Raw genomic sequence first — 24089 nt, 5'->3', positions numbered from 1 at the left:
GTGAAAGAATCCACCATTCAATCTCCAAGCAGTTAAACTGAGAGACAGCAGATTTTGATAAAAGAACAGTCCTTGAGATAGTAGATCTAGTCTCTAAAGAAGAAGGTGCCACAGAGGATTGTTGGACATCAGCACTGCTCTGGTGTAGGGTGTTTTGTCTCCTCCTGGTGGCCAGGTGATGTAATTCCTAAGAGTAAGGTTTTGTGGACTCTCACTACCATTAGAAAGAAAGACTATATGTTGTTACCTTTCCATTTTTTACAACAATCATTAAGACATTTCTCCAAGGGATTTAATCTTTAAAAGGGAAATAAAACCCAAAATGTTCTTTCATTATTCAGATACAGCATACAATTGTAAACAACTTCCCAATTTACTTCTAATATCAATCGTTCTTTGTTTTATTGTTATCCTTTGTTGAAAAGCACGAAGGAAAGTTCAGGAGTGTTCATGTGTCTGCAGCACTATATGGACAACAGTTTTGCAGCAATGTTATACATCAGCAAGAGAACTAGTAGTGCTTTAGTTAGACATGTGCACCCTGCCTATCTAAATATCTCTTCAACAAAGAATAACATGAGAACTATGCAAATTTGATCATTAAAAGTGTAAGTAAATTGTATTCACTATCTGAATAATGAAAGAAAAAAAAAATCTGTGTTTCATGTCCCTTTAAGTCATTTATTTTGCAGATCCATAATCAGATATGATTAATAGGCAGTATGAGGAGGCTGTTTAGTGACATAACAGAGAGTTAATGTGATACAATGGCATGGCAAATGTACATTCAATTATTTTAATTGTTGTTTAATCTATAAAAAGGAAAGTTTAAAAACAGAATTTATGTTTACCTGATAAATTACTTTCTCCAACGGTGTGTCCGGTCCACGGCGTCATCCTTACTTGTGGGATATTCTCTTCCCCAACAGGAAATGGCAAAGAGCCCAGCAAAGCTGGTCACATGATCCCTCCTAGGCTCCGCCTTCCCCAGTCATTCGACCGACGTAAAGGAGGAATATTTGCATAGGAGAAACCATATGATACCGTGGTGACTGTAGTTAAAGAAAATAAATTATCAGACCTGATTAAAAAACCAGGGCGGGCCGTGGACCAGACACACCGTTGGAGAAAGTAATTTATCAGGTAAACATAAATTCTGTTTTCTCCAACATAGGTGTGTCCGGTCCACGGCGTCATCCTTACTTGTGGGAACCAATACCAAAGCTTTAGGACACGGATGAAGGGAGGGAGCAAATCAGGTCACCTAGATGGAAGGCACCACGGCTTGCAAAACCTTTCTCCCAAAAATAGCCTCAGAAGAAGCAAAAGTATCAAACTTGTAAAATTTAGTAAAAGTGTGCAGTGAAGACCAAGTCGCTGCCTTACATATCTGATCAACAGAAGCCTCGTTCTTGAAGGCCCATGTGGAAGCCACAGCCCTAGTGGAATGAGCTGTGATTCTGTCAGGAGGCTGCCGTCCGGCAGTCTCGTAAGCCAATCTGATGATGCTTTTAATCCAAAAAGAGAGAGAGGTAGAAGTTGCTTTTTGACCTCTCCTTTTACCAGAATAAACAACAAACAAGGAAGATGTTTGTCTAAAATCCTTTGTAGCATCTAAATAGAATTTTAGAGCACGAACAACATCCAAATTGTGCAACAGACGTTCCTTCTTTGAAACTGGATTCGGACACAAAGAAGGCACGACTATCTCCTGGTTAATGTTTTTGTTAGAAACAACTTTCGGAAGAAAACCAGGTTTAGTACGTAAAACCACCTTATCTGCATGGAACACCAGATAAGGAGGAGAACACTGCAGAGCAGATAATTCTGAAACTCTTCTAGCAGAAGAAATTGCAACCAAAAACAAAACTTTCCAAGATAATAACTTAATATCAACGGAATGTAAGGGTTCAAACGGAACCCCCTGAAGAACTGAAAGAACTAAATTGAGACTCCAAGGAGGAGTCAAAGGTTTGTAAACAGGCTTGATTCTAACCAGAGCCTGAACAAAGGCTTGAACATCTGGCACAGCTGCCAGCTTTTTGTGAAGTAACACAGACAAGGCAGAAATCTGTCCCTTCAAGGAACTTGCAGATAATCCTTTCTCCAAACCTTCTTGAAGAAAGGATAGAATCTTAGGAATTTTTACCTTGTCCCAAGGGAATCCTTTAGATTCACACCAACAGATATATTTTTTCCATAGTTTGTGGTAAATTTTTCTAGTTACAGGCTTTCTGGCCTGAACAAGAGTATCAATGACAGAATCTGAGAATCCTCGCTTTGATAAGATCAAGCGTTCAATCTCCAAGCAGTCAGTTGGAGTGAGACCAGATTCGGATGTTCGAACGGACCTTGAACAGGAAGGTCTCATCTCAAAGGTAGCTTCCATGGTGGAGCCGATGACATATTCACCAGGTCTGCATACCAAGTCCTGCGTGGCCACGCAGGAGCTATCAAGATCACCGATGCCCTCTCCTGCTTGATCCTGGCTACCAGCCTGGGGATGAGAGGAAACGGCGGGAATACATAAGCTAGTTTGAAGGTCCAAGGTGCTACTAGTGCATCTACTAGAGTCGCCTTGGGATCCCTGGATCTGGACCCGTAGCAAGGAACCTTGAAGTTCTGACGAGAGGCCATCAGATCCATGTCTGGAATGCCCCACAGATGAGTAATTTGGGCAAAGATTTCCGGATGGAGTTCCCACTCCCCCGGATGAAATGTCTGACGACTCAGAAAATCCGCTTCCCAATTTTCCACTCCTGGGATGTGGATTGCAGACAAGTGGCAGGAGTGAGTCTCCGCCCATTGAATGATTTTGGTCACTTCTTCCATCGCCAGGGAACTCCTTGTTCCCCCCTGATGGTTGATGTACGCAACAGTTGTCATGTTGTCTGATTGAAACCGTATGAACTTGGCCTTTGCTAGCTGAGGCCAAGCCTTGAGAGCATTGAATATCGCTCTCAGTTCCAGAATATTTATCGGTAGAAGAGATTCTTCCCGAGACCAAAGACCCTGAGCTTTCAGGGGTCCCCAGACCGCGCCCCAGCCCACCAGACTGGCGTCGGTCGTGACAATTACCCACTCTGGTCTGCGGAAGCTCATCCCCTGTGACAGGTTGTCCAGGGACAGCCACCAACGGAGTGAATCTCTGGTCCTCTGATTTACTTGTATCGTCGGAGACAAGTCTGTATAGTCCCCATTCCACTGACTGAGCATGCACAGTTGTAATGGTCTTAGATGAATGCGCGCAAAAGGAACTATGTCCATTGCCGCTACCATCAAACCTATTACTTCCATGCACTGCGCTATGGAAGGAAGAGGAACAGAATGAAGTATTTCACAAGAGTTCAGAAGTTTTGTTTTTCGGGCCTCTGTCAGAAAAATCCTCATTTCTAAGGAGTCTATTATTGTTCCCAAGAAGGGAACCCTTGTTGACGGAGATAGAGAACTCTTTTCTACGTTCACTTTCCATCCGTGAGATCTGAGAAAGGCCAGGACAATGTCCGTGTGAGCCTTTGCTTGAGGAAGGGACGACGCTTGAATCAGAATGTCGTCCAAGTAAGGTACTACTGCAATGCCCCTTGGTCTTAGCACCGCTAGAAGGGACCCTAGTACCTTTGTGAAAATCCTTGGAGCAGTGGCTAATCCGAACGGAAGTGCCACAAACTGGTAATGCTTGTCCAGGAATGCGAACCTTAGGAACCGATGATGTTCCTTGTTGATAGGAATATGTAGATACGCATCCTTTAAATCCACCGTGGTCATGAATTGACCTTCCTGGATGGAAGGAAGAATTGTTCGAATGGTTTCCATTTTGAACGATGGAACCTTGAGAAACTTGTTTAGGATCTTGAGATCTAAGATTGGTCTGAACGTTCCCTCTTTTTTGGGAACTACGAACAGATTGGAGTAGAACCCCATCCCTTGTTCTCCTAATGGAACAGGATGAATCACTCCCATTTTTAACAGGTCTTCTACACAATGCAAGAATGCCTGTTTTTTTATGTGGTCTGAAGACAATTGAGACCTGTGGAACCTCCCCCTTGGGGGAAGCCCCTTGAATTCCAGAAGATAACCTTGGGAGACTATTTCTAGCGCCCAAGGATCCAGAACATCTCTTGCCCAAGCCTGAGCGAAGAGAGAGAGTCTGCCCCCCACCAGATCCGGTCCCGGATCGGGGGCCAACATCTCATGCTGTCTTGGTAGCAGTGGCAGGTTTCTTGGCCTGCTTTCCTTTGTTCCAGCCTTGCATTGGTCTCCAGGCTGGTTTGGCTTGAGAAGTATTACCCTCCTGCTTAGAGGACGTAGCACTTGGGGCTGGTCAGTTTCTGCGAAAGGGACGAAAATTAGGTTTATTTTTGGCCTTGAAAGACCTATCCTGAGGAAGGGCGTGGCCCTTGCCCCCAGTGATATCAGAGATAATCTCTTTCAAGTCAGGGCCAAACAGCGTTTTCCCCTTGAAAGGAATGTTAAGCAATTTGTTCTTGGAAGACGCATCCGCTGACCAAGATTTTAACCAAAGCGCTCTGCGCGCCACAATAGCAAACCCAGAATTTTTCGCCGCTAACCTAGCCAATTGCAAAGTGGCGTCTAGGGTGAAAGAATTAGCCAATTTGAGAGCACGAATTCTGTCCATAATCTCCTCATAAGAAGAAGAATTATTATTGATCGCCTTTTCTAGCTCATCGAACCAGAAACACGCGGCTGTAGTGACAGGGACAATGCATGAAATTGGTTGTAGAAGGTAACCTTGCTGAACAAACATCTTTTTAAGCAAACCTTCTAATTTTTTATCCATAGGATCTTTGAAAGCACAACTATCTTCTATGGGTATAGTGGTGCGTTTGTTTAGAGTAGAAACCGCCCCCTCGACCTTGGGGACTGTCTGCCATAAGTCCTTTCTGGGGTCGACCATAGGAAACAATTTTTTAAATATGGGGGGAGGGACGAAAGGTATACCGGGCCTTTCCCATTCTTTATTTACAATGTCCGCCACCCGCTTGGGTATAGGAAAAGCTTCGGGGGGCCCCGGGACCTCTAGGAACTTGTCCATTTTACATAGTTTCTCTGGAATGACCAAATTCTCACAATCATCCAGAGTGGATAACACCTCCTTAAGCAGAGCGCGGAGATGTTCCAACTTAAATTTAAATGTAATCACATCAGGTTCAGCTTGTTGAGAAATTTTCCCTGAATCTGAAATTTCTCCCTCAGACAAAACCTCCCTGGCCCCCTCAGACTGGTGTAGGGGCCCTTCAGAACCAATATCATCAGCGTCCTCATGCTCTTCAGTATTTTCTAAAACAGAGCAGTCGCGCTTTCGCTGATAAGTGGGCATTTTGGCTAAAATGTTTTTGATAGAATTATCCATTACAGCCGTTAATTGTTGCATAGTAAGGAGTATTGGCGCGCTAGATGTACTAGGGGCCTCCTGTGGGGGCAAGACTGGTGTAGACGAAGGAGGGGATGATGCAGTACCATGCTTACTCCCCTCACTTGAGGAATCATCTTGGGCATCATTTTCTCTAAATTTTGTGTCACATAAATCACATCTATTTAAATGAGAAGGAACCTTGGCTTCCCCACATTCAGAACACAGTCTATCTGGTAGTTCAGACATGTTAAACAGGCATAAACTTGATAACAAAGTACAAAAAACGTTTTAAAATAAAACCGTTACTGTCACTTTAAATTTTAAACTGAACACACTTTATTACTGCAATTGCGAAAAAGTATGAAGGAATTGTTCAAAATTCACCAAAATTTCACCACAGTGTCTTAAAGCCTTAAAAGTATTGCACACCAAATTTGGAAGCTTTAACCCTTAAAATAACGGAACCGGAGCCGTTTTTATATTTAACCCCTTTACAGTCCCTGGTATCTGCTTTGCTGAGACCCAACCAAGCCCAAAAGGGGAATACGATACCAAATGACGCCTTCAGAAAGTCTTTTCTATGTATCAGAGCTCCTCACACATGCATCTGCATGTCATGCTTCTCAAAAACAAGTGCGCAATACAGGCGCGAAAATGAGACTCTGCCTATGATTAGGGAAAGCCCCTAGAGAATAAGGTGTCCAATACAGTGCCTGCCGGTTATTTTACAAAATTCCCAAGATTAAAATAATTCCTCAAGGCTATGGAGTATAAAATATGTTTATATATAAATCGATTTAGCCCAGAAAATGTCTACAGTCTTAAAAAGCCCTTGTGAAGCCCTTTTTTTTTTTCTGTCTGTAATAAAAATGGCTTACCGGATCCCATAGGGAAAATGACAGCTTCCAGCATTACATCGTCTTGTTAGAATGTGTCATACCTCAAGCAGCAAAAGTCTGCTCACTGTTCCCCCAACTGAAGTTAATTCCTCTCAACAGTCCTGTGTGGAAACAGCCATCGATTTTAGTAACGGTTGCTAAAATCATTTTCCTCTTACAAACAGAAATCTTCATCTCTTTTCTGTTTCAGAGTAAATAGTACATACCAGCACTATTTTAAAATAACAAACTCTTGATTGAATAATAAAAACTACAGTTAAACACTAAAAAACTCTAAGCCATCTCCGTGGAGATGTTGCCTGTACAACGGCAAAGAGAATGACTGGGGAAGGCGGAGCCTAGGAGGGATCATGTGACCAGCTTTGCTGGGCTCTTTGCCATTTCCTGTTGGGGAAGAGAATATCCCACAAGTAAGGATGACGCCGTGGACCGGACACACCTATGTTGGAGAAAAGTATTTTTTGAACCTCACTGAGGAGGTCCAATGGAGGCCGAAACTATAGTCTTTGGCTGCCGTGTTCCATTTTCAGAGAGGAATTGCCTGGTATTTCGGCGCTGGATTGACTTTAACGGGACAGTCTACACCTTAGTCATCTTAAAGTCTTACCTTAGATTAAGCTGCAAATAGCCTCCTGCACCCATTCTATATCATGCAGCAGGAACAGTAAAAAAAGTTATTTTATAATGAATATTGTTTCTGGCCACTCCGAAATTGCTGCTAAGCTCTGCCCACTGATGACATCACAATCTGGGCTGCATCTAGGCACTCTGCTGAATAGCATTGACAGTCTGCTGAATCCAACTAGTGAGCCTTTTGTTATTGTATGCCACATGCAGCCCAGATCATGATGTCATTAGTGGGCTGAGCTTATCAGCCATTTGAAAGTGGCTAGAAACAATATTAATTTTAAAATAACTTTTTACTATTCCTGCTGCATGATATAGAAAAGGGTGCAAGAGGCTATTTGCAGCTTAATCTAAGGTAAGACTAAGTTGAAAAATGATGTGTGAGTTTGGGGATAGTGCTGATAAGCTTATTGAAGGACCCCTCGGGGACCCACTTTGGATAGATAATCACAAAAGGTGAAAAACATAATTTATGTAAGAACTTACCTGATAAATTCATTTCTTTCATATTAGCAAGAGTCCATGAGCTAGTGACGTATGGGATATACATTCCTACCAGGAGGGGCAAAGTTTCCCAAACCTTAAAATGCCTATAAATACACCCCTCACCACACCCACAATTCAGTTTAACGAATAGCCAAGAAGTGGGGTGATAAAAAAGTGCGAAAGCATATAAAATAAGGAATTGGAATAATTGTGCTTTATACAAAAAAATCATAACCACCACAAAAAGGGTGGGCCTCATGGACTCTTGCTAATATGAAAGAAATGAATTTATCAGGTAAGTTCTTACATAAATTATGTTTTCTTTCATGTAATTAGCAAGAGTCCATGAGCTAGTGACGTATGGGATAATGATTACCCAAGATGTGGATCTTTCCACACAAGAGTCAATAGAGAGGGAGGGATAAAATAAAGACAGCCAATTCCTGCTGAAAATAATCCACACCCAAAATAAAGTTTAATAAAAAACATAAGCAGAAGATTCAGACTGAAACCGCTGCCTGAAGTACTTTTCTACCAAAAATTGCTTCAGAAGAAGAAAATACATCAAAAAGGTAGAATTGAAAAAGTATGCAAAGAGGACCAAGTTGCTGCTTTGCAAATCTGATCAACCGAAGCTTCATTCCTAAACGCCCAGGAAGTAGAAACTGACCTGGTAGAATGAGCTGTAATCCTCTGAGGCGGAGTTTTACCCGACTCAACATAGGCAAGATGAATTAAAGATTTCAACCAAGATGCCAAAGAAATGGCAGAAGCTTTCTGGCCTTTTCTAGAACCGGAAAAGATAACAAATAGACTAGAAGTCTTTCGGAAAGACTTAGTAGCTTCAACATAATATTTCAAAGCTCTAACAACATGCAAAGAATGCAATGCTTTCTCCTTAGAATTCTTAAGATTAGGACATAATGAAGGAACCACAATTTCTCTACTAATGTTGTTGGAAATCACAACTTTAGGTAAAAATTCAAAAGAAGTTCGTAACACCGCCTTATCCTGATGAAAAATCAGAAAAGGAGACTCACAAGAAAAGAGCAGATAATTCAGAAACTCTTCTGGCAGAAGAGATGGCCAAAAGGAACAAAACTTCCCAAGAAAGTAATTTAATGACCAATGAATGCATAGGTTCAAAGGGAGGAGCTTGAAGAGCTCCCAGAACCAAAATCAAACTCCAAGGAGGAGAAATTGACTTAATGACAGGTTTTATACGAACCAAAGCTTGTACAAAACAATGAATATCAGGAAGAATAGCAATCTTTCTGTGAAAAAGAACAGAAAGAGCAGAGATTTGTCCTTTCAAGGAACTTGCAGACAAACCCTTATCTAAACCATCCTGAAGAAACTGAAAAAAATTCTCGGCATTCTAAAAGAATGCCAAGAAAAATGATGAGAAAGACACCAAAAAATATAAGTCTTCCAGACTCTATAATATATCTCTCTAGATACAGATTTACGAGCCTGTAACATAGTATTAATCACAGAGTCAGAGAAATCTCTTTGACCAAGAATCAAGCGTTCAATCTCCATACCTATAAATTTAAGGATTTCAGATCCTGATGGAAAAAAGGACCTTGCGACAGAAAGTCTGGTCTAACGGAAGAGTCCATGGTTGGCAAGAGGCCATCCGGACAAGATCCGCATACCAAACCTGTGAGGCCATGCCGGAGCTACCAGCAGAACAAATGAGCATTCCTTCAGTATCTTGGAGATTACTCTTGGAAGAAGAACTAGAGGCGGAAAAATATAGGCAGGATGATACTTCCAAGGAAGTGAAAATGCATCCACTGCCTCCGCCTGAGGATCCCGGGATCTGGACAGATATCTGGGAAGTTTCTTGTTTAGATGAGACGCCATCAGATCTATTTCTGGAAGTTCCCACATTTGAACAATCTGAAGAAATACCTCTGGGTGAAGAGACCATTCGCCCGGATGGAACATTTGGCGGCTGAGATAATCCGCTTCCCAATTGTCTACACCTGGGATATAAACCGCAGAGATTAGACAGGAGCTGGATTCCGCCCAAACCAAAAAAATTCGATATACTTCTTTCATAGCCAGAGGACTGTGAGTCCCTCCTTGATGATTGATGTATGCCACAGTTGTGACATTGTCTGTCTGAAAACAAATGAACGATTCTCTCTACAGAAGAGGCCAAAACTGAAGAGCTCTGAAAATTGCACGGAGTTCCAAAATATTGATCGGTAATCTCACCTCCTGAGATTCCCAAACTCCTTGTGCCGTCAGAGATCCCCACACAGCTCCCCAACCTGTGAGACTTGTATCTGTTGAAATTACAGTCCAGGTCGGAAGCACAAAAAGAAGCCCCCTAAATTAAACAATGGTGATCTGTCCACCACGTTAGAGAGTGTCGAACAATCGGTTTTTAAAGATATAAATTGAGATATCTTTGTGTAATCCTTGCACCATTGATTCAGCATACAGAGCTGAAGAGGTCGCATGTGAAAACGAGCAAAGGGGATCGCGTCCGATGCAGCAGTCATAAGACCTAGAATTTCCATGCATAAGGTTACCGAAGGGAATGATTGTGACTGAAGGTTTCGACAAGCTGAAATCAATTTTAGACGTCTTTTGTCTGTTAAAGACAGAGTCATGGACACTGAATCTATCTGGAAACCCAGAAAGGTTACCCTTGACTGAGGAATCAATGAACTTTTTGGTAAATTGATCCTCCAACCATGATCTTGAAGAAACAACACAAATCGATTCGCATGAGATTCTTCGACTGAGCAAATACCAAGATAATCGTCCAAATAAGGAAATACCAAAACCCCGTTCTCTGAATACAGAAAGAAGGGCACCGAGAATCTTTGAAAAAAATTCTTGGAACTGAGGCTAGGCCAAACGGTAGAGCCACAAAACTGGTAATGCTTGTCTAAAAAGAGAATCTCAGACACTAAAAATGATCTGGATGAATCGGAATATGCAGATACACATCCTGTAAATCTATTGTAGACATATAATGCCCTTACTAAACAAAAGGCAGAATAGTCCTACAGTAACCATCTTGAATGTTGGTATCCTTACATAACGATTCAATATTGATAGATCCGGAACTGGTCTGAAGGAATTGACCTTCTTTGGTACAATGAAGAGATAAAATAAAACCCTAGTCCCTGTTCCAGAACTGGAACTGGCATAATTACTCCAGCCAACTCTAGATCTGAAACACATTTCAGAAATGCTGAGCCTTGCTGTGTTAACTGGGACACGGGAAAGAAAAAAATCTCTTAGCAGGAGGCCTTAACTTGAAGCCAATTCTGTACCTTTCTGAAACAATGTTCTGAAACCAGAGATTGAGAACGGAATTGATCCAAATTCCTTTGAAGAAAACGTAATCTGCCCCATACCAGCTGAACTGGAAAAAAACATAATTTATGTAAGAACTTACCTGATAAATTCATTTCTTTCATATTAACAAGAGTCCATGAGCTAGTGACGTATGGGATATACATTCCTACCAGGAGGGGCAAAGTTTCCCAAACCTTAAAATGCCTATAAATACACCCCTCACCACACCCACAAATCAGTTTAACGAATAGCCAAGAAGTGGGGTGATAAGAAAAAAAGTGCGAAGCATATAAAATAAGGAATTGGAATAATTGTGCTTTATACAAAAAAATCATAACCACCACAAAAAAGGGTGGGCCTCATGGACTCTTGTTAATATGAAAGAAATGAATTTATCAGGTAAGTTCTTACATAAATTATGTTTTCTTTCATGTAATTAACAAGAGTCCATGAGCTAGTGACGTATGGGATAATGACTACCCAAGATGTGGATCTTTCCACACAAGAGTCACTAGAGAGGGAGGGATAAAATAAAGACAGCCAATTCCTGCTGAAAATAATCCACACCCAAATAAAAGTTTAACAAAAAACATAAGCAGAAGATTCAAACTGAAACCGCTGCCTGAAGAACTTTTCTACCAAAAACTGCTTCAGAAGAAGAAAATACATCAAAATGGTAGAATTTAGTAAAAGTATGCAAAGAGGACCAAGTTGCTGCTTTGCAGATCTGGTCAACCGAAGCTTCATTCCTAAACGCCCAGGAAGTAGAAACTGACCTAGTAGAATGAGCTGTAATTCTTTGAGGCGGAATTTTACCCGACTCAACATAGGCAAGATGAATTAAAGATTTCAACCAAGATGCCAAAGAAATGGCAGAAGCTTTCTGGCCTTTCCTAGAACCGGAAAAGATAACAAATAGACTAGAAGTCTTACGGAAAGATTTCGTAGCTTCAACATAATATTTCAAAGCTCTAACAACATCCAAAGAATGCAATGATTTCTCCTTAGAATTCTTAGGATTAGGACATAATGAAGGAACCACAATTTCTCTACTAATGTTGTTGGAATTCACAACTTTAGGTAAAAATTCAAAAGAAGTTCGCAACACCGCCTTATCCTGATGAAAAATCAGAAAAGGAGACTCACACGAAAGAGCAGATAATTCAGAAACTCTTCTAGCAGAAGAGATGGCCAAAAGGAACAAAACTTTCCAAGAAAGTAATTTAATGTCCAATGAATGCATAGGTTCAAACGGAGGAGCTTGAAGAGCTCCCAAAACCAAATTCAAACTCCATGGAGGAGAAATTGACTTAATGACAGGTTTTATACGAACCAAAGCTTGTACAAAACAATGAATATCAGGAAGAATAGCAATCTTTCTGTGAAAAAGAACAGAAAGAGCGGAGATTTGTCCTTTCAAAGAACTCGCGGACAAACCCTTATCTAAACCATCCTGAAGAAACTGTAAAATTCTCGGTATTCTAAAAGAATGCCAAGAAAAATGATGAGAAAGACACCAAGAAATATAAGTCTTCCAGACTCTATAATATATCTCTCGAGATACAGATTTACGAGCCTGTAACATAGTATTAATCACGGAGTCAGAGAAACCTCTATGACCAAGAATCAAGCGTTCAATCTCCATACCTTTAAATTTAAGGATTTCAGATCCGGATGGAAAAAAGGACCTTGAGACAGAAGGTCTGGTCTTAACGGAAGAGTCCATGGTTGGCAAGATGCCATCCGGACAAGATCCGCATACCAAAACCTGTGAGGCCATGCCGGAGCTATTAGCAGAACAAACGAGCATTCCCTCAGAATCTTGGAGATTACTCTTGGAAGAAGAACTAGAGGCGGAAAGATATAGGCAGGATGATACTTCCAAGGAAGTGATAATGCATCCACTGCCTCCGCCCGAGGATCCCGGGATCTGGACAGATACCTGGGAAGTTTCTTGTTTAGATGAGAGGCCATCAGATCTATCTCTGGGAACCCCCACATTTGAACAATCTGAAGAAATACCTCTGGGTGAAGAGACCATTCGCCCGGATGCAACGTTTGGCGACTGAGATAATCCGCTTCCCAATTGTCTACACCTGGGATATGAACCGCAGAGATTAGACAGGAGCTGGATTCCGCCCAAACCAAAATTCGAGATACTTCTTTCATAGCCAGAGGACTGTGAGTCCCTCCTTGATGATTGATGTATGCCACAGTTGTGACATTGTCTGTCTGAAAACAAATGAACGATTCTCTCTTCAGAAGAGGCTAAAACTGAAGAGCTCTGAAAACTGCACGGAGTTCCAAGATATTGATCGGTAATCTCACCTCCTGAGATTCCCAAACTCCTTGTGCCGTCAGAGATCCCCACACAGCTCCCCAACCTGTGAGACTTGCATCTGTTGAAATTACAGTCCAGGTCGGAAGAACAAAAGAAGCCCCCTGAATTAAACGATGGTGATCTGTCCACCACGTTAGAGAGTGCCGAACAATCGGTTTTAAAGATAATAATTGATATATCTTCATGTAATCCCTGCACCATTGGTTCAGCATACAGAGCTGAAGAGGTCGCATGTGAAAACGAGCAAAGGGGATCGCGTCCGATGCAGCAGTCATAAGACCTAGAATTTCCATGCATAAGGCTACCGAAGGGAATGATTGAGACTGAAGGTTTCGACAGGCTGTAATCAATTTTAGACGTCTCTTGTCTGTTAAAGACAAAGTCATGGACACTGAATCTATCTGGAAACCCAGAAAGATTACCCTTGTTTGAGGAATCAAAGAACTTTTTGGTAAATTGATCCTCCAACCATGATCTTGAAGAAACAACACAAGTCGATTCGTATGAGACTCTGCTAAATGTAAAGACGGAGCAAGTACCAAGATATCGTCCAAATAAGGAAATACCACAATACCCTGTTCTCTGATTACAGACAGAAGGGCACCGAGAATCTTTGTGAAAATTCTTGGAGCTGTAGCAAGGCCAAACGGTAGAGCCACAAATTGGTAATGCTTGTCTAGAAAAGAGAATCTCAGGAACTGACAATGATCTGGATGAATCGGAATATGCAGATATGCATCCTGTAAATCTATTGTGGACATATAATTCCCTTGCTGAACAAAAGGCAATATAGTCCTTACAGTTACCATCTTGAACGTTGGTATCCTTACATAACGATTCAATAATTTTAGATCCAGAACTGGTCTGAAGGAATTCTCCTTCTTTGGTACAATGAAGAGATTTGAATAAAACCCCATCCCCTGTTCCGGAATTGGAACTGGCATAATTACTCCAGCCAACTCTAGATCTGAAACACAATTCAGAAATGCTTGAGCTTTCACTGGATTTACTGGGACATGGGAAAGAAAAAATCTCTTTGCAGGAGGTCTCATCTTGAAACCAATTCTGTACCCTTCTGAAACAATGTTCTGAATCCAAAGATTGTGAACAGAATTGATCCAAATTTCTTTGAAAAAACGTAACCTGCCCCCTACCAGCTGAACTGGAATGAGGGCCGTACCTTCATGTGAACTTAGAAGCAGGCTTTGCCTTTCTAGCAGGCTTGGATTTATTCCAGACTGGAGATGGTTTCCAAACTGAAACTGCTCCTGAGGACGAAGGATCAGGCTTTTGTTCTTTGTTGAAACGAAAGGAACGAAAACGATTGTTAGCCCTGTTTTTACCTTTAGACTTTTTATCCTGTGGTAAAAAAGTTCCTTTCCCACCAGTAACAGTTGAAATAATAGAATCCAACTGAGAACCAAATAATTTGTTTCCCTGGAAAGAAATGGAAAGTAGAGTTGATTTAGAAGCCATATCAGCATTCCAAGTCTTAAGCCATAAAGCTCTTCTGGCTAAGATAGCCAGAGACATAAATCTAACATCAACTCTAATAATATCAAAAATGGCATCACAGATGAAATTATTAGCATGCTGGAGAAGAATAATAATATCATGAGAATCACGATTTGTTACTTGTTGCGCTAGAGTTTCCAACCAAAAAGTTGAAGCTGCAGCAACATCAGCCAATGATATAGCAGGTCTAAGAAGATTACCTGAACATAGATAAGCTTTTCTTAGAAAAGATTCAATTTTTCTATCTAAAGGATCCTTAAACGAGGTACCATCTGATGTAGGAATGGTAGTACGTTTAGCAAGGGTAGAAATAGCCCCATCAACTTTAGGGATTTTGTCCCAAAATTCTAACCTGTCAGGCGGAACAGGATATAATTGCTTAAAACGTTTAGAAGGAGTAAATGAATTACCCAATCTATCCCATTCCTTAGCAATTACTGCAGAAATAGCATTAGGAACAGGAAAGACTTCTGGAATAACCGCAGGAGCTTTAAAAACCTTATCCAAACGTATAGAATTAGTATCAAGAGGACTAGAATCCTCTATTTCTAAAGCAATTAGTACTTCTTTAAGTAAAGAGCGAATAAATTCCATCTTAAATAAATATGAAGATTTATCAGCATCAATCTCTGAGACAGAATCCTCTGAACCAGAAGAGTCCAAAGAATCAGAATGATGGTGTTCATTTAAAAATTCATCTGTAGAGAGAGAAGATTTAAAAGACTTTTTACGTTTACTAGAAGGAGAAATAACAGACAAAGCCTTCTTTATGGATTCAGAAACAAAATCTCTTATGTTATCAGGAACATTCTGCACCTTAGATGTTGAGGGAACTGCAACAGGCAATGGTACATCACTAAAGGAAATATTATCTGCATTAACAAGTTTGTCATGACATTTAATACAAACAACAGCTGGAGGAATAGCTACCAAAAGTTTACAGCAGATACACTTAGCTTTGGTAGATCCAGCAGGCAGAGGTTTTCCTGTAGTATCTTCTGGCTCAGATGCAACGTGAGACATCTTGCAATATGTAAGAGAAAAAACAACATATAAAGCAAAATAGATCAAATTCCTTATAAGACAGTTTCAGGAATGGGAAAAAAATGCCAACATCAAGCTTCTAGCAACCAGAAGCAAATGAAAAATGAGACTGAAATAATGTGGAGACAAAGGCGACGCCCATATTTTTTGGCGCCAAATAAAACGCCCACATTATTTGGCGCCTAAATGCTTTTGGCGCCAAAAATGACGCCACATCCGGAACGCCGACATTTTTGGCGCAAAATAACGTCAAAAATGACGCAACTTCCGGCGACACGTATGACGCCGGAAACGGAAATGAATTTTTGCGCCAAAAAAGTCCGCGCCAAGAATGACGCAATAAAAAGAAGCATTTTCAGCCCCCGCGAGCCTAACAGCCCACAGGGAAAAAAGTCAAATTTTTGAGGTAAGAAAATATATGATAATTAAAGCATAATCCCAAATATGAAACTGACTGTCTGGAAATAAGGAAAGTTGAACATTCTGAGTCAAGGCAAATAAATGTTTGAATACATATATTTAGAACTTTATAAATAAAGTGCCCAACCATAGCTTAGAGTGTCACAGAAAATAAGACTTACTTACCCCAGGACACTCATCTACATGTTTGTAGAAAGCCAAACCAGTACTGAAACGAGAATCAGTAGAGGAAATGGTAAATATAAGAGTATATCGTCGATCTGAAAAGGGAGGTAAGAGATGAATCTCTACGACCGATAACAGAGAACCTTATGAAATAGACCCCGTAGAAGGAGATCACTGCATTCAATAGGCAATACTCTCCTCACATCCCTCTGACATTCACTGCACGCTGAGAGGAAAACCGGGCTCCAACTTGCTGCGGAGCGCATATCAACGTAGAATCTAGCACAAACTTACTTCACCACCTCCATCGGAGGCAAAGTTTGTAAAACTGATTTGTGGGTGTGGTGAGGGGTGTATTTATAGGCATTTTAAGGTTTGGGAAACTTTGCCCCTCCTGGTAGGAATGTATATCCCATACGTCACTAGCTCATGGACTCTTGTTAATTACATGAAAGAAAGGGCCGCACCTTCATGGGTACTTAGGAGCTGACTATAGGTTTCTATAAGGCTTGGATATATTCCAAACTGGAAAAAGTTTCCAAACTGATACCGCTCCTGAGGATGAAGGATCAGGCTTTTGTTCCTTATTATGAAAAAAAGAACGAAAAAATGATTATTACCCTGGACAGAAAGGGAAAACAAAGTTGACTTAGAAGACATATCAGCATTCCAAGTTTAATCCATAAAGCTTTTCTAGCTAAAATAGCTAGAGACATATACCTGACATCAACACTAATGATATCAAAAGATGGTATCACCAATAAAATTATTAGCATGTTATAGAATAATAATAATGCTATAAAATTATGATCTGTTACTTGTTGTGCTAAAACTTCTAACCAAAAAGTTGAAGCTGCAGCAACATCCGGTAAAAATATAGCAGGTCTAAGAAGATTACCTGAACATAAGTAAACTTTTCTTAGAAAGGATTCAATTTTCTTATCTAAAGGATCCTTAAATTTAGTACTATCTGCCGTAGAAATAGTAGTACATTTTAGCAGGAATAGAGACAGCCCCAAACCTTAGGGATTTTGTCCCAAAAAACTCTAATCTGTCAGATGGCACAGGATATAATTGCTTAAACGTTTAGAAGGAGTAAAAGAATTACCCAAATTATTCCATTCCCTGGAAATTACTTCAGAAAAAACATCAGGGAGATTAAACACTTCTGGAATAACTACAGGAGATTTAAAAACCCTATTTAAACGTTTGGATTCAGTATCAAGAGGACCAGAATCCTCTATATCTAAAGCAATTAATACTTCTTTAAAATAAAGAACGAATAAATTCCATCTTGAACAAATACAAAGATTTATCAGCATCAACCTCTGAGACAGAAACCTCTGAACCAGAAGAACCATTATCAGTATCAGAATGATGATGTTCATTTAAAAATTCATCTGAAAAAAAGAGAAGTTTTAAAGGACTTTTATGTAAACTAGAAGGAGAAATAACAGACATAGCCTTCTAAATGGATTTAAAAAATAAAATCTCTTATGTTTATCAGGAACACTCTGAAATTTAGATGTTGACGGAACAGCAACAGGTAATATAACAGTACTAAAGGAAATTTTATCTGCATTAATAAGTTTGTCATGACATGCAATACAAACAACAGCTGGAGAAACAGATACCAAAAATTTATAGCAGATACACTTAGCTTGGTAGCTCCAGCCCAGGCAGTGATTTTCCTAAAGTATCTTCTGACTCAGTTGCAACGTGGAACATCTTGCAATATGTAATAGAAAAAACAACATATAAAGCAAAATTGAACAAAATCCTTAAATGACAGTTTCAGGAATGGGAAAAAAAATGCCAGTGAACAAGCTTCTAGCAACCAGAAGCAATAAATAATGAGACTTAAATAATGTGGAGACAAAAGCGACGCCCATATTTTTTTAGCGCCAAACAAGACGCCCACATTATTTGGCGCCTAAATGCTTTTGGCGCCAAAAATGACGCCACATCCGGAACGCCGACATTTTTGGCGCAAAATAACGTCAAAAAAATGACGCAACTTCCGGCGACACGTATGACGCCGGAAACGGAAAAGAATTTTTGCGCCAAAAAAATCCGCGCCAAGAATGACGCAATAAAATGAAGCATTTTCAGCCCCCGCGAGCCTAACAGCCCACAGGGAAAAAAGAGTCAAATTTTTGAAAGGTAAGAAAAAATGATTAATTCAAATGCATTATCCCAAATATGAAACTGATTGTCTGAAAAATAAGGAAAGTTGAACATTCTGAGTCAAGGCAAATAAATGTTTGAATACATATATTTAGAACTTTATAAACAAAGTGCCCAACCATAGCTTAGAGTGTCACAGAAAATAAGATTTACTTACCCCAGGACACTCATCTACATGTTTGTAGAAAGCCAAACCAGTACTGAAACGAGAATCAGCAGAGGTAATGGTATATATAAGAGTATATCGTCGATCTGAAAAGGGAGGTAAGAGATGAATCTCTACGACCGATAACAGAGAACCTATGAAATAGACCCCGTAGAAGGAGATCACTGCATTCAAATAGGCAATACTCTCCTCACATCCCTCTGACATTCACTGCACGCTGAGAGAAAAACCGGGCTCCAACTTGCTGCGGAGCGCATATCAACGTAGAATCTAGCACAAACTTACTTCACCACCTCCATCGGAGGCAAAGTTTGTAAAACTGAATTGTGGGTGTGGTGAGGGGTGTATTTATAGGCATTTTAAGGTTTGGGAAACTTTGCCCCTCCTGGTAGGAATGTATATCCCATACGTCACTAGCTCATGGACTCTTGCTAATTACATGAAAGAAATAGTGTTATAGACAAAACATAAACTTAGATTGTAAAATAATTACAATGGTGGTCTTAGAAAAAAATCAAAGCATATACCCGAGTTCAATAAAAAAAATGTATAATTATATTATACAGTATATATATATATATATATATATATATATATATATATATATATATATATATATATATATATATATATATATATATATATATATATATATATATAGCGAGTATATATATATATATATATATATATATATATATATATATACTCTTAGAAGAACTAAACATAAAATTAAAAATGTTAAGATTAAAACTTTATGTATATATCCGGACATAATAAAATCCAATCAAACCTTCTTTAAAAGAATAGATCTTATAACATCTATATGATTGACAATAATATTTGTAAACAGTATTAGAAGGTAAATAAGATCACAGAATTACATATAAAAACAATTGTGCGGGACCAAGTGGTACATATAAAGATAACAAATATATATAAAAAGGATTATGCCAATAATAGAAAAAAAGAGTATACCCAAAAATATAAAAAGAAAAAAAAAGAAAAATATAAAAAATTAATAAAGATGGAAAAAATGATGAAAAAATTTATAAAATTTAAAAAATGTTAATGATAAATTTAAAGAGACATTACAATACTGGTCTCAGGATTTACCTGTGTGTTTATCTTTTGCACTAAATGTCTACATTCTCCTGATTGGGATTTGGAGATACCTATTCACATTTGGATCATTTGATTAACTATAAAGTACTTTATCACTAACATTTTTCCAATTTTATTAATTTTTTCATCATTTTTTCCATCTTTTATATTTTTTCTTATTTTTTTCTTTTTATATTTTTGAGTATACTCTTTTTTTTCTATTATTGGCATAATCCTTTTTATATATATTTATTATCTTAATATGTACCACTTGGTCCCGCACAAATTGTTTTTATATGTAACCTATATATTTTTTTATATGTAATTCTGTGATCTTATTTACCTTATAATACTGTTTACAAATTATCGTCAATCATATAGATATTATTAGATCTATTCTTTTAAAGAATTTTTTGATTGGATTTTATTATATCCGGATATAAGATTTTTGCTATTCCATAATAAGACTTTAAATTGACCAAGGTGTAGATTGTCCCTTTAAAAAGCGGGATTAGACTCATACACTACAGGAAAATCATTTTTGCATGGAAAAATAATAGCACTCATGTGCATGATATAATTTTTGATTACTTTATAAACATTCCTTTACGATTATATTAAAGGGATAGAAAAGTCAAATCAAAATGTGTAGAAGAGTGTTTGCAACATATTTCCATTAGCAAAAATGCTTCATGTAAAATGTATTACTGTTTTTTAATGGCATATGCCATATTTCAGCTGTGGCTTGTATGACACAAATAAAGTGTTTACTGACACAACACCACCAGCTCTCAGACCAGGTATGATGTTTGTACTCTGTCCCTATAGTCCCACATAGTATATGTGTGTATGTCACTAATAGAATAATAACTTTTACTAGCATTTTAACTAATTGAAGTATATTGAAAAAATGATTCTAATTAAGATTGGAATGTACCCATGCACATTTTAATTCTGTCTCTTTTATTCCTGTAAGTAAAACAAGCAGTATTATAAAACATATGTCATTTAAAACATTTCAAAATTATGTTTATTAAAATTCTGAACAAGCAGGAGTCCTGAAATGTTGTTTCATTAGAGAATTAAGCAAGGACAATAGTGAGTGCTATGACCATACCAGCATTACAGGTGCATGTGGTGATTTAATATATATATGATGAACTCAACCTCCAACCAGTGCATTTGATAATTGGCAGACTACACTGCTAGACACCTGGCAATGCCAGTCGGGCACAAAGTGTTATGCTTGAAGTAAATGATGCTTTGTTAAACACAGTAACGTAAATGTTATTTGCCATCCTTGGAAGCTTTAATTTTTCCATAGTAGATATAAAGTTCAAAATTGAATTATAGCACACAATCTATTGAGTGGTAGATTTTAGATCAATGATGGACAAAACAAAATAAATAAAACCACAAAATTGTACAGAAACTTAACAGATTTAACAAGGCTTTAAAGCATAAATAGAAAAAATAATTTTCAAGTTATGAGAGTAGAAGAGGTCCCAATAAGAATTGTTACTCCACCCAGTTTCACAATACAAATTGTGTGCGGCCACTTGTAACCTAAAAATGACCAGTGAGTAAATTTGCGTAAGCTTAAATCAAGAAAATATACCATGTAACACCTTAAAATACCTTATCTTTTAGTTTTAAAGAGACATAATATGCTAAATCACTTGAAACTAATGCAGTATATAACTGTAAAAAGCGGACAGGAAAATATCACCTGAGCATCTCTATGTGAAAAAAGAAGATATTTTACCTCACAAACTCCTCAGCTCAGCAGAGTAAGTTCTGTGTAAAAAGTTATACTCAGCTGCTACCCAGCTGCAGGTAAAACAAAATAAAAAATAAAAAAAATGAAGAAATGAACAGCAGCCAATCAGCATCAACAGTGCTGAGGTCATGAACTCTTTTACTGTGATCTCATGAGATTTCATTGTAAACTTCCTTAAGCTGAATAGGAAAATAAGATGAGAGTGAACGTAAGCTCGCTCCTTCCACTGTCCCGGGACAGACATACTAATTTGCTGCTTAGAAGTCCTTTACAATATATATATATATATATATATATATATATATATATATATATATATATATATATATATATATATATATATATATATATATATATATACATACACTTTTTAATCTCATGATCATTAGGTGGTATGAACCATAACTGGGGGTTTAGCTTTTAAATATGGACCAGATGTTCAATTAATTGACATTAAAAAAAATGATAGCATTGTGAATGAACATGATGGAATGTGATATTAGAAATAAATCTAAACTGACTATATTGTTTAACCCTGCTACTAAAAGTTTTGATAAGATAGAATATTGTTTATCATGGACAATTCGCATAACATTGCATACATAGAGACATTCATTATCTGCTTAAACTATATAATTTCTATACATACAGTACCTGTTGCCTGTCCAGATTCCTCAAACAATAGGTCTACCAAGGAGTTGGTAGGCTTGTTATTGGCTGCAGCAGGCTAGAAAAAAATAAAACAATTAGAACAAACTCTACACAGAGTGAGTGGTTTCAAAAGAACAAATTATGTCAGGACAGCACTTTCCCAATGACAAGTAGACATGCGAGAAGCTACAAAAGGAAGTTTTAGTGAACATTCAAGAACTAACAGGATAGCAATGTTGTAAGTGACAACCACTTCTAAACCAAATAATGATAAGCCACTATATTAAAATAAGAGAATTCACCTTGGATGCAGCAGTTTGACTAGAACGTATGGTCTCTGGGCTATCTCTGTCCCCAGTGTAATGAGCAGCTGCACCCAGGTCAATTTTGGCTGGGTTTCCTGTACGTTTGTGGCGTGTTGTAGTGGTCTCAGTAGCCTGAGTGATGTGGATGCTTTTAGTAGTTACCATTTCTTCTTCATCTTTGAACTCCGATGCTGGTTTTGATCGGTTGGATTTCTTATCCTCTTCACTGTCACTTCAAAGTATGGGATTATAGAAAAGGTCAAGCTTCTGATGTCAATGTAAACAGATACTTACTTTGCTAATTTTAATCAGACTTATTAAATTCACATCATTTAACATTTATTTAACTTTACCAAAAAAACAAAAGAAAACAAAGCAAAAAACAGTTGCTGTACCAGTGAAAATAATTGCGAATCAATGTATACAGTGCTGTACAGGGGTGTAGTACATACAGACAGAGAACACATATTTAAAACAAACAAACAAATAGAACTTGGCTATAAGCTTATAACCTAAAAAAGAAAGGTGCAAGACAAAAGGAGGGAGAAGAAGATACAAGGGTTCAGAGCCTAGATGGGTTGGTGAAAAAAAGAAAAGTATATATTTTGAGCAACAAAATGAACTGCAGTGTCTATGCAAACAGTAAAGCCGTGTGCAGAAATCAATAGGGAACACTTGTATATTAGAAGTGCTTTTGTAGTTATATCAGCTGTGATAGTTGCAACTAACTGTAGCTGATTATACGTGAGTAACAATTAGAGGTTGGATGGATATTAGGAACATCAGCTTCAATTACACAACAGTGTATGGAGGGAGAAGGAGGGGCAATGGCTTACAGCACAAGAAGATTGGTGAATAATGGACAAAGAGTACAAGTGGAAATGAACAGTGAGAAGATCATAAAGCAGAGTAACCATGTATAAAGACTTTTAGTTACACATGCATCTTCATACTACTGTCATATTAAAGGGACATGAAATCCAAATTTTCTCTTTCATGATTTAGAAAGAACATGCAATTTTAATCAACTTTCCAATTTACTTCTATCATCTAATTTGCTTCATTCTTTTGGCATTGTTGTTGAAAAGCATATCTAAATCAGCTCATGAGCTGCTGATTGGTGGATGCACATAGATGCCTCATGTGATTGGCTCACCCATGTGCATTGCTATTTCTTCAACAAAGGATATCTAAAGAATGAAGCAAATTAGATAATAAAAGTCAATTGGAATGTCATTTAAAATTTTATTCTCTATCCTAATCATGAAGTACTTAAAGGGCCACTAAACCCAAAATCTTTCTTTCATGATTCAGATAGAACATATAAATTTAAACAACATTACAATTTACTTCTTTTATTTATTTTGCTTCATTTTTTAGATATCCTTATTTGAAGAAAAAGCAATGCACATGGGTGAGCCAATCACATGAGGCTTCTATGTGCAGCAACCAATCAGCAGCTACTGAGCATATCTAGATATGCTTTTCAGCAATGAATCTCAAGAGAATAAAACAAATTAGATAATAGAAGTAAATTAGAAAGATGTTTAAAATTGCATTCTATTTCTAAATCATGAAAGAAAAAATGTGGGTATCATGGCCCTTTAATATGGCGGGGACAATTGTGGGGTGGGGGAGAGAAGGGAGCTGTTTGGGAGGGATCAGGGGGTGGGATGTGACAGGTGGGAGGCTGATCTCTACACT

At 38.3% G+C, this 24089-nt stretch overlaps 1 protein-coding gene across 4 annotated transcripts in view; it reads right to left on the bottom strand.

The window, feature by feature from the left end:
- The window catches only part of CLINT1 (clathrin interactor 1), a 283297-nt gene that overhangs the window by 22610 nt on the left and 236598 nt on the right, over nt 1-24089 (bottom strand). Inside the window, exons 7-8 of one of the 4 annotated variants that reach the window (XM_053718783.1) lie at nt 22383-22617; nt 22084-22156 (exon numbers count right to left, since the gene is read on the bottom strand). In XM_053718783.1, the coding sequence (XP_053574758.1) occupies nt 22084-22156; nt 22383-22617 (308 nt within the window). Of the gene's footprint in view, nt 1-22083; nt 22157-22382; nt 22622-24089 lie in introns of all 4 variants that reach the window. The other 3 variants (XM_053718785.1, XM_053718782.1, XM_053718784.1) reach the window with 3 other exon arrangements.

The sequence above is a fragment of the Bombina bombina genome, chromosome 6 (assembly GCF_027579735.1).
Source record: "Bombina bombina isolate aBomBom1 chromosome 6, aBomBom1.pri, whole genome shotgun sequence".
Lineage (NCBI taxonomy): Eukaryota > Metazoa > Chordata > Amphibia > Anura > Bombinatoridae > Bombina > Bombina bombina.
Note: the sequence above shows the minus strand (reverse complement) of the source record. Positions and strands in the feature narration are given on the sequence as shown.